The 12,367-nt window shown below is 39.4% G+C and overlaps 1 protein-coding gene across 4 annotated transcripts in view; it reads left to right on the forward strand.

Moving 5' to 3' along the window:
- The window catches only part of NARS2 (asparaginyl-tRNA synthetase 2, mitochondrial), a 193,195-nt gene extending 185,463 nt beyond the window's left edge, over positions 1–7,732 (forward strand). Inside the window, exon 13 of one of the 4 annotated variants that reach the window (XM_049889693.1) lies at positions 3–7,732. In XM_049889693.1, coding sequence (XP_049745650.1) covers positions 3–147 — 145 coding nt within the window. In that variant the 3' untranslated portion in view covers positions 148–7,732. The remainder of the gene's footprint in view (positions 1–2) is intronic. The other 3 variants (XM_049889692.1, XM_049889691.1, XM_049889689.1) reach the window with 3 other exon arrangements.
- The last annotated feature ends 4,635 nt before the right edge of the window (positions 7,733–12,367 follow it).

Genomic DNA, 12,367 nt, shown 5'->3' on the forward strand with positions numbered 1-12,367 from the left:
AGGTATCTGGACCTTCGTCGATTTGGATCCGTGCCACATGGAGGTTTTGGAATGGGATTTGAACGCTACCTGCAGTGCATCTTGGGAGTTGACAATATCAAAGATGTTATCCCTTTTCCAAGGTTTACTCATTCGTGTCTTTTATAGCTGGATGTTCCGTTAAGGACAATCACCCTGTAGCAGAGACACTGCACATGAATATGCATGCAGGGCATTGCATGTTTGGATTTTAGAAATGCAGACATTTTCAATGTGTAATTGTTTTGCTATGAAGTATAGCATATGAAAAATAGAAATGATCGTGATTTTCTTAGAAAGTTAGGGCACTTCATGGAAAGATGAACTCCCCCAAGAAGAGGTACCCAAAGCAAGTAGAACCTCAAATCTATTACCTCAATTAAGAAGAAATGAAGAAATTGAACTAGATAGTCTCGAAGGCCCCTTCAGACTCTAAGACAGGATGAGATTGTGTATTTTACTTTGTCTTTACTCATTAGATCACTGGCCTCGTGTAACCTTTGATAAACAACTAGTAGCTAAAAATAAAATGTTGGATCTTTTCTCCCTTGCTGTTTAACTTGTGACTAATTCCCATCTTATTCTGAGTGTTTTACTAAACATTACAGAAGAAAATAGTCCTTCTTCAGGTCTCATCCAAATAGTATTAATTGGCATAATGAAATTGCTACGTGAATTGAAATCTTTCTTCAAACTACATGAAAAAATCATATTTAACGACTGTCTTTAAGTACCATCGAGTCAGTTCCGACTCATACTGACCCTTTGTACAACAGAGCAAAATACTGCCTGATCTTGCCCCATCCTCACAATCGTTGCTGTGGTTGAGCCCATCATTGCAGCCACTGTGTCAGTTTCTCACTGAGGGTCTTCTTCTCTTTTCCCTGACCCTCTGCTTTACCAAGCATGATGCCCTTCTCCAGAGACTGTACCCTCCTGATAACATGTCCAAAATACATGAGACAAAGTGTCTCCATCCTCGCTTCTAAGGACCATTCTGGCTATACTTCTTCCAAGACAATTTGTTCTTCTGGCAGTTCATGGTATATTTAATATTCTTTGCCAGCACCATAATTCAAAGGCATCAAGTCTTCTTCAGTCTTCCTTATTCATCATCCAGCTTTCACATATATTAAAGGCATCTGAAAACACCATGGCTTAAGTCAGGCACATCTAAGTCCTCAAAGTGACATCTTTACTTCTTAACACTTTAAAGAGATCTTTTGCAGCACATTTGCCCAAAGCAATACATTGTTTGATTTCCTGACTGCTGCTTCCATGAGCGTTGATTGCAGATCCAAGTAAAATGAAATCCTTGACAACTTCACTATTTTCTCCATTTATCATGATGATTTAACAACTTTTGGTCTTTGATTAAGGATTCCTGGTGGCACAGTGGTTAAGCGCCTGATAGCTAACTGAAAGGTCGGTGGTTTGAACCTACCAGCCACTCAGCAGGAGAAAGATGAGCAGTCTGCTTCTGTAAAGATTTACAGCTTTGGAAACCTACGGGGCAGTTCTATTCTGTCCTGTTGAGTCACCATGAGTAGGAACCAACTCGACGGCAGGGGGTGTGGGTTGGATCTTTAATTAGGATCCCTAGGTGGCACAAACAATTTGCACTCAACTACTTAGCCTAAAGGTTGGCAGTACAAAGCGGTGCCACAGAAAAAAAAAAGCCCTGGCAATCTGCTTCTGTAAAGATTATAGCCAAGAAAACCCTATGGAGCAGTTCTACTCTGGCACACTTGGGATCACCATGAATCAGAATCTACTTGACGGAAGTGGGTTTCATTTTTGGTCTGGTTCTTTAACTGTAAAAACTAATGAGATGTTTTGGAGCCCTGGTGGCACAGTGGTTAAGAGGTCAGCTGCTTAGAAATAGAACCATCATACTCCTCAGAATGTATGCTAGAGAAATAAGAGCCTTCACACAAACAGATATATGCACACCCGTGTTCATTACAGCACTGTTTACAATAGCAAAAAGATGGAAGCAACCAAGGTGCCCATCGACAGATGAATGGATAAATAAATTATGGTATATTCACATAATGAAATACTACACAATGATTAAGAACAACGATGAATCCATGAAACATAACATGGAGGAATCCGGAGGCGTTATGCTGAGTAAAATTAGTTGCAAAAGGACAAATGTTGTATGAGACCACTATTATGAGAACTCAAGAAATAGTTTAACACTGGTACACTGCTGGTGGGAATGTAAAATGGTATAGCCACTTTGGAAATCAATTTGGCACTTCCTTAAAAAGCTAGAAATAGAACTACCATACGACCCAGCAATTCCAGTCCTTAGAATATACCCTAAGGAAATAAGAGCCTTCACACGAACAGATATATGTACACCGATGTTCATTGCACCACTGTTTACAATAATAAGATGGAAGCAACCAAGGTGCCCATCAATGGATAAATTATGATACATTCACACAATGGAATACTACACAACAATTAAGAACAATCATGAATCTCTAAAACATTTCATAACATGGAGGAATCTGGAGGGCATTATGCTGAGTGAAATTGTCAGTTGCAAAAGGACAAATATTGTGAGACCACTATTACAAGAAATCTAGATAAAGTTTAAACCAAAACCAAAAAAAAAACCCACAGCGATTAAGTCGATTCTGACTCATAGTGACCCCATAAGACAGAGTAGAACTGCCCCATAGAGTTTCTAAGGAGCACCTGGCGGATTTGAACAGCCCACCTCTTGGTTAGCAGCTGTAGCACTTAACTACTACGCCACCAGGATTTCAAAAATTTAAACACAAATTTTTTCGTTTTTTGTTTTTTAAGTTTAAACACAGATGAAAATATTCTTTGATGGTTACAAGGGTGGGGAGGGAGAGAGAGGGATATTTACTTACTACATAGTAGACAAAAAAATTTTTTTAGGTGAAGGGAAGGGCAACACATAACACAGGGAGAGTCAGTGCAACTGGACTAAACCAAAATCAAAGAAGTTTCCTGAATACAACCAAAAGCTTTGAAGGCCAGAGTAGCAGGTCTGGGGACCATGGTTTCGGGGGTCATCTAAGTCAATTGGCATAACAAAATGTATTAAAACATTCTGCATTCCACTTTGGTGAGAGGTGTCTGGGGTCTTGAACGCTAGCAAGTGGCCATCTAAGATGCATCAATTGGTCTCAGCCCACCTGGAGCAAAGGAGAATGAAGAACACCAAAGACAGAAGGTAAACATGAGCCCAAGAGACAGAAAGGGCCACATAAACCGGAGACTACATCAGCCTGAGACCAGAGGAACTAGATGCCGCCTGGCTACAACCAATGACTGCCCTGACAGGGAACATAACAGAATCCCTAATGTAGCAGGAGAACAGTGGGATGCAGACCTCAAATTCTCATAAAAAGACCGGACTTAATGGTCTGAATGAGACTAGAGGGACGCCAGAGGTCATGGTCCCCAGACCTTTTGTTAGCCCAAGACTGGAACCATTCCTGAAGCCAACTCTTCAGACAGGGATTGGACTGGACTATATAGGGTCGCTATGAGTGGTAATCGACTCGACAGCAACGGGTTTGGTTTTGTTTTATAAGACAGAAAGTGATACTGGTGAGGAGTGAGCTGCTTGGATCAAGTAGACACATGAGAGTATGTGGGCAGCTCCTGTCTGGAGATGAAATGAGAAGGCAGAGGGGGACAGGAGCTGGTTGAATGGACACAGAACACGGTGGAGAGGAGTATGCCGTCTCATTAGGGGGAGAGCAGCTAGGAGTACATAGCAAGGTGTATGTTAAGTTTTTGTATGAAAGACTGACTTGATTTGTAAACTTTCACTTAAAGCACAATAAAAAAAAAAGAGATCAGCTGCTAAGCAAAAGGTCAACAGTTGGAATCTATCAGGCGCTCCTTGGAAACCCAATACAGCAGTTCTGTTCTGTCTCATAGGGTGATTGTGTGTCAGAATTGACTCGATGGCAGTGGGTTTTAATGGGTAATGAGATGTTGCATTAATTGTTTAAACTTTTTAATCACTGTTTTGTTATAGTTTAGTTCATATTAGATGTTATAACTTCTCTAATAGTCATTAAAATGATTTTTAATATTCTGGGGAAAAAAAGCAGCAGTTATATTTTTCATTCTCTTTAGTCCTTTCCCAATGAAACTGAAAGAAAGATATTTTCCATCCAAGATGAGGATGTCCAGGTCCTATGAAAATATGGTGGTGCAGTAGTTAAGAGTTCAACTGCTAACCAAAAGGTCAGCAGTTCGAATCCATCAGCCGCTCCTTGGAAATCCTATGGGGCAGTCCTACTGTGTCCTATAGGGTCGCTATGAGTCAGAATTAACTCGACAGCAGTGGGTTTGGTTTTTTTTTTCTGTAGTACATGGGTTATTCTAGAGTCAAAAGTAGTGTGATATATTAGAGTGTGAAGAACTTAAGACCTGACAATTGTGGCACTTACATGTATGATTTTAGACACTAACTTAACTGTGTGAACTCAAGTATCATTTTCCCCACGGAGTTGATGTGATTATACAACAGGGTAAATGGATGTGTATTTCTGTATCTGTTTAAAACTATGAAATACAACACAGGCTTTTTTAAACTTTACTTTTAGTCTTCCCTGAGTTACACGTATGTGGATCTATAACAAATTGTATACTCAGTAGAATTTGTATGTATCAAATATTTGTAAAAGGGCATGCATCCCCAAATAATCAAATTCCTAAGGCTCGTTAGATGACTTTTGTTAGGTTATTCCTAATGAATGTGTACGTACACTTTATTTTAACCTAATGGAAAAATCAAACATCTGAAAAGAAAAGAACTGCAGAATGTCAGAGTTGGAAGACACCTCTGAAGTTGTCAAAGTCAACCTTCTACCTAATGGGGAGAGGTCCTATGTACTTGGATGCTTGGTTTTCCATCCTCTTCTTGACAAGGAGCTTGGCATTCTGCAAAATAGCTCATTCCATTTCTGAGTCTAATTGGTAGCTCTTGCTAAGCTAAAAAAAATCTCAGCTCAGGTCCCCTTCCCTGGAACTTTAGTCCCTTGTGATTAGTTAGATACCAAGTTCAGGACAGGATAAAAGGAATGACTGGGGTTTCCATAAGGCTTGCCTCAGTGAGTTAGAGAAATTCATTTGTTTATTCAACAAATATTATTTGAGTTTCTATATGCCAAGAATTGTGGTAGGTGCTAGATAAACAGTAGTGAACAAGATAAAAATGACTCCAACCTTCATGGAATTTACAATCTAGTGGAGAACATGTACAATAAATTAAGTAAACAAATGTTTATTATTTCAAATTATGGCACATGCTATTATATAAAGAACAGGGCAGGTGTACATAAGCTTACTACAGGAGGCACTTCTGAAAAAGTGATATTTATTTAACCTTAGACATGGAAGATAAAAATGCAGAAACCATTTAAAAATACTTGCAGCATCAGCCAATATTGCTTTGGCATTCAAGTCTTAATTAATATCATATTAATTTTGTAGGGCAAGGATCACAAACATTTGCAAACTCCAAGCCTGGAAGCAGTATAGTTTCCAAGGCTACTGGGAATCATGCCTCTAAGTAATTTTTCAGGAACCAGATAGAATTATAATGTTAACATGATGGCATGGCATCAAAAATAAATGGGAAGACTGCTAAATTAAGAGACACCCCAAGTTCTGTTCCCGGCACTGCCATTAATTAGCTGTGGATCATTAGCAAGCCAGATAACCTTTGTGGCTTCCAGTTATTTCATCTGCAGAACCATCATTTTCAAATAGATAAGCTCCAAGAATCCGTCTAGCTGTTAATCTTGTGTGAACCTGTGCTGGACATAGTCACTAAGAACAATTTATTTAGAGTTTGACCTTTATGCCACACTGAGTTCCCTGTTTTAGTACAAACTAGGTCTCTGAAAATGTATATGGAAATCAAATCGCTGAAAGTTGAATAACGGACTTAAGTGTTCAAGGTGGGTGTATGTGCAATCGGGGAAGGTCCTCATCAAGGAGTCAAAAGTATATTGCTCCTTGTTTTTTGATAGTGTCGTCGACAGTGTATTTCCAGAACTTCCTACTTATTTGTTCCTTCACAACTGAACGTACTGTAGTATCTTATTGAACCAAATACTTGCTGCTTATAGCAAGCCTAATGATTTCCATCTTTGGCTTAGAAGTTCTATTTTACCACTAATTGAACAAAAATAAATACTGATGTCAGACAAAGATGCTAACAATGCCAAAACAAAGCTCTTGCTTGCAGGCAGCATCAACAGGAAAAAACTTGAAATGTCCATTTGTCAGCTTCTATTTGAATATCTAGATTCTACATACAAATGGCATTTTAAAGATGTCTATGTAGAATAAATGAAAGCATGGGTTTAACAATCAAGAACAGTTTATGCCATAATAACATTCTTATAGGGCTCAATTTGTGAGTTAAAAGGTAATTTGAAGGTGGGTTAATTTTTTCCTGGAGTAACCAGTTTTTAGTGAGAGAAAAATCACATTCTATTTTCCCAAAATTTCCAAACATCACCCCAAAGTAGTAACCTCAACCACCCAAATAAGAGCATATTCTAAAATGTAGATGCTTTTTCCATCATTAATCTGCTTTCTCATTTCAAATTTTGAAATAGGTGAAGAAAAATAGTTACTTTGCATCTGGCTGTCCTCTTGCCTGGGGAAGTTGCGCTGTCATATTTTTTGGTCTGACAAGAACTTAATTGTGTGAGTGATCCATTCCAGATCTAGACATTACTCCCCCACCCTGTGACCCAACCCAGAGACTCTTTAACTGTCACAGAGCAGCTAAGGAACAGCTTGACCTTTTGTCCCTCTCAGGCAGGATCTGCCAGAAGCCTCCCTCTATAATGCTATGCATTCATAGTCTCTATAAATTGAATCTAGACATTCAAGCAAGACTGAACAGGCATTGAAATGGCAATTGGTGAGATGGATTAACTCTAGCCATCTTTAAATCTCTTGCTTCAGATAATTATAGATGAAAGATGCTTACTTGGATTGGATTGCTATTTATTCATATATTTATTTTAGTAAGTAGTGAGGCAAGAACATAAAAACGCACAGTTGAAAGACAGATTGGCCTGGATTGAATTGATAAGAAATGTGTGGGACTTTTTGGCTTCTGATCAATATTTGTATTCAGTCTGCAATCTAAAGTATATATGATAAAAATAAAACAGGGTGTAATTTCTTCCTAGTTTATATTCCAAATTAAAGATTTTAAAGAAGCAGAAAGTAACCTTAATCACTTGCCCTGAAAGGATTCCATAGGACTTCCATTATTAGGTAATGGTCAACATCTATCCATAAACTTTGGCATTCTACCATTGCCAAGAGCCCTAGAATGCCACTCTGTTCAGCTAAACCACCAGTTAGCCCTTGTGCAGAGTTTGGTGTGCACTGATTTTACAGGCATTATTAGCACATTGTGTGGGTAGCTTCTGGGGGAACCTTGTAGAGAAGCCAGGAGTTTAGGTAGTTCATAAACTGTCGTTCAGGCAACTGGTCATTAAATTGGCCTAGCCCGTGAATCTTCAGTAACTTTCTGCTGCGCCTTTACTGATCATGATTGTTAGTAAGCATGCGACTACCCTTTGGGATTGCTTTACAGTTTACAAAGTATTTTCATGTATCTTATTTACTTAGCTCAACAAGACCATATATTGTAAACTTAGTTCCTTTGTATCTTACTATTCCTCAAATTCATTTGGTTTGATGGATGATTAATTTATTTGTTATGAGGAATTCCTAATATTGAGGGAAAATTCAAATAAATAAAGTTCATTGCCTTTAACCTCCAAAGAATCTGAAAGTGCATCAAAACCTTCTAGTAACCTAAAATCTTGCATCTTGAGCCCCAGAGTTTACTGGGCATATTGCAAAACAAATATTTTGGCTTCTGACTTCCTTTGTCTGTACAGGGAGAAGAGACTTAAGGATGTGAAGGAAGGTGATGATTGAGCTCAAATACATTGTAGAAAAGCGAAACAGGAACATGAGGGCCCTGGACCCAACAAGGAGCCCTGGTGGTGCGGTTGTTAAGAGCTCAGGCTACTAACCAAAAAGTTGGCAGTTCGAATCCACCAGCCACTCATTGGAATCCCTATGGGGCAGCTCTAATCTGTCCTATAGGATCACTATGAGTTAGAATCAACTTGACGGCAGCGGGTTTTGTTTTGTTTGGGACCCAACAAAAACCCTACAGAGTGCAGCTCTACTCTGCCCAGATGGGGTCACCATGAGCTGCAATCCATTCAACAGCAGCTGTTGTAACTGGTATAGATCCAGCAATGTATTTAAGCTCACTGTGCCTCAATTTTTTAACCTCAGTTTTTTAATGACTGTACTCACATTTGCCCCATCTTCCTCTTAGGGTCATCCTAGAATATACATAGAGAAGTAAATGAAAGAACTTTTATGAGAGTTGTGAATATTCTCCCCAAAGTGATGGACCTTTGATATTTCATGATGATACTGTGAGAATAGAAACTTGGTAGGCCCACCTAACAAAGGCTTTTTCATGCTACAAGTATACATGTACACAGCAAGAGCTGTGTTTTGCAGAACCTAGGCTATTTCTGGCTATGACTCTTTAACTCATGACCTTCTCTGTACACTGGCTCAACAAGAATTGCTGGACTGGCGTTTTCCTAGGATCCTAAGTTTGGAACATCTCTTAGAGATCATACCCTTTCTCCATCCGTGATGCATAAACTTGTCGTCGATGTTGTTGTGTGCCACCAAGTCGATTCTGACTCTCAGCGACCCAGTGGGACAGAGTAGAGCTGCCCCATAGGGTTTCCTAAACTGTAATTCTTACAGGAATAGATTACCAGGCCTCCCCTACCTACCCATGCAGAGTGACGGGTGGGTTCAAACCACTGACCTTTTGGTTAGCAGCCAAGTGCTTAACCATTGCACTACCAGGGCTCCTTTTGATGCATAAACTACTCCCTCTGTATTTTCCCCAATTCCTAGTATTTTCCCGTCTATCCCTTCAGTGAATCAGAACTTACTACCTTAAGAGATAACTTTCCCATCTCTGGAGAGCTCTCATTGTTAGAAAGTTCTGCCCCATAGAAGCCAAAACCTGCCTCTCTATGCAATGCAAATGTCATAAATTAGAAACTTTTTCTTCTCCCCAGCCTTCTCCTCCAGTTGGGCAATCTGTCCTTCCCCTGAAGTGCTGTACCCTGCTAGGTTATTCTTCAGGCAGAAGAGACTGACAGGCAGAGCCTCCTTAAAATGGGCCTCTGTATTGGTGGAATAGAATGCTTCCCTCCACTGTTCACTCAGCAGCTACCCAAGTATGTGATATCAGTCTTGATATTAGAACGGCTTTGAAGTCTCCAGTGCCTCCTTCCTATCTGCCTTGCAGCTTGTAGTAGTTGTTCCTCTTCCTGTATACATAATACTGCTGAAGAATCTTAATTACAGTTTCAGAATGTTCAGGGACAATCCCAACCCCTCTCATCTGGGGATTGCAGAAATGAGCTTGGATCATATACAGAGAGCATGAGGTGTTGTTGTTGAAGAACAGTAAATTCTTTCACTCAGGGTGTGTGTACATGTATGTATACATTTCCTTTGCAGTATATCAAAAGGGAGGAACTGATTTCTGTACAGATAGGATATGGCCAGCCCATAATCTCTTTAAATATAATTTCCATCTCTCACATTCTGCATTATAGGTTTTTGCATCAGGGAACCATTGGGTTAGATTTCTGCCAGAAAATATGCTGGATATTTCATGTTTTGAAAGAGGTATTAGACATAGACGGAGAGGACCCTGGTTTAACTCTGACATTCTGCTCACTAGCTATGGAACTATGAACAACTTATTTAATCTCTAAGTCTTTATAACTATCTTCAAAATGAGGACAGTGCTTCTCTTACAGGGTGTCATGAGAATAAAGATTGTATGAAAGCTTTCATAAACCGAAAAGCATGCACAAATGTAAGGTACCCCAAATGAAACCTTTTCAAGACTTTAAAAAAAAAAACTATGAACTAAGATATTTATTGTATGTTTGGATGAAATATTTTATAGCCATTAAAAATTAAAAGAGGCAATGTGTTGAAAAGTTTTAAACAGAATTTTAAATTATACATTTTGAATTACCACAGTGTAAAAGCTATTGTACATGGACTAGAAAAAAGTAAAGTCAGCTGATTCAGGGCAGTGGAATTGAGTGAAATTTTCTTTAAAAATCTCTCAAGTTTGTTCAGTTCAGTTCAGTAGACTTTCAGTGAGCACTTACTGTGCCAGGTTGGGTGCTAGACTACGTGAATACAGAGATAAATAGGACATGTTCTCTGGTCTTAAGGACTTCTGTTGTGTACAGTCTTTGTCAAAGTTTATTGTGTATAAGGGTCACCTGGGGAACTTATTAAAAATTCAGATTATCCTGGTCCCACCCCAGAAAGTCTGACTCAGGAGGTCTGGGATGGAGCAGCCCACACTTTACATTTTTAAAACCATTGCCCGTAGTGATTCTGATGTAAGCAATCGAATTCCGTACTGTGAAGAACCTTCAGTGCAGTTTTAATATTTTTTACAGTAAAAGGTAAGTAATATAATACAACTGTCCTTCTCAATGAAGAAGATACTGTATTTTGAATGATCCGTCTGCACTCTTTAGCTGTTTTTTATGCCTGTATATCAAGGATGGGAAAACTGGCCTGCAGCGTGGTATTACTCTGGACTCATGCAGCATAGAATCTACCAACCTTTCTCCTCACTGTCTTTCTCTTCGCCATCCTGTCCTGTTTTTTCTCTCTGTGTATGTTTCTCTTCCATCCTTACCCCTGCTCTGCCTAGTAACACATCAACATCCAGGTGTATTGTTTCTCAAAAAGCTTGGAATAGGCTTAAATAAATAAAATAAACCTGTGGAAAGCTTTGTATCTTTATGTTTAACTATAACTTTTCATTGATTTTTTTCCCGGTGGGTTAGCAGCCCTCAACAGAAATTTTAAAAGGTTCCCAGCTGGGATTCCTGTCCTGCCCATCAGGTTGGGGTGTACCCTGCACCCTGACTCAGCACTGCTTGTCTCTGCATGCCTGTGAATGGGCTTGGGCGACTTTCTCTGGCTACACACCTGTCGCCTCTTAGTCACCCAGAAACATAATATTAACAGCTCTAACTGTGCTATCTGAGGCTATGAGCTTTATTTCAAGAGTGGTGACACTCCAAAATGCAGCTAGAATTTCTACATTTTCAACTGTTAATGTTCATATTACTTGAACCTCAGGAAACTAAGGGCTGGACGATATCTTTCAGACTCCCTTCTTTCAACACCTCATACAAATACTGGTCATCTTATGCCATCATTTGTCTTCTCTGCAAAAACATGAGCTCCCTGAGAGCAGAGGAGAGATGAGGGCACATGTACCTTTGTATCTACAGTGCCTTGGTTGGAGAAGAGTATCTGGCATGTGGTGAGCACTCATTAAGTAACTGTTGAATGAATTAGGTATCACTGAGGTATCCAAAAAAAAAAAAAGGAAGTATATCCATCACACAAAAGGAAAATATCCCTTAAAAAATAATTCTAAAACTGCCCTTTCCCTCGATGTGTCTGAAATATTTCGTAAATGTGTTAACTTGTCCTTCCAGTGTAAATCCAAACCTAGAACAATTCCTTGAACATAGGACAAGACGTCAGGAATCAAAAGTAATTATGCAAGCACAGCTAGTAATCTGTCTTAATGATCTCTGTTACTAACTCACAGTGAGTTTCTAGGGTGTGATCTTTCAGCATTGTTTCTGGAAGACAGTGCCTTAATAGACTTCTTCTCAAGTACATGTCTGTATTTTTCCTCATTGTATCCCCAGCATCTAGCCATATACCTTGCATACACTGCTCACTAAGTATTTCTTGAATGAATGTATTCAATTAACAGAAGAAATTCAAAAGCAAGTCCTAAATGATCTTAGTTGGAGCTGCTCAAATTTTCAGTTAGTGGCAAGATTTTTGCCTCCAAATTGAAGTAGCTACTGCTTAAGACAAAACAAAAAACCAAATCCATTGCCGTTGAATTGATCCCGACTCATAGTGACCCTATAGGACAGAGTAGAACTACCCCATCCAGTTTCTAAGGAGCGCCTGGTGGATTTGAACTGCTGACCTTTTGGTTAGCAGCCGTAGCTCTTAACCACTATAACACCAGCGTTTCTAGCTTAGGATCATTTAATTCAACAACAAATGTTAATTGATCCCTAAACCCATTGCCATCCAGTCAGTTTCAACTCATAGTGACCCTGTGGGACAAGAGTGAACTGCCCCATTGGGTTTCCAAGGCTGTGATCCTTATGGGAGCAGA

Source organism: Elephas maximus, chromosome 7 (genome assembly GCF_024166365.1).
Source record: "Elephas maximus indicus isolate mEleMax1 chromosome 7, mEleMax1 primary haplotype, whole genome shotgun sequence".
NCBI classification, from domain to species: Eukaryota; Metazoa; Chordata; class Mammalia; order Proboscidea; family Elephantidae; genus Elephas; species Elephas maximus.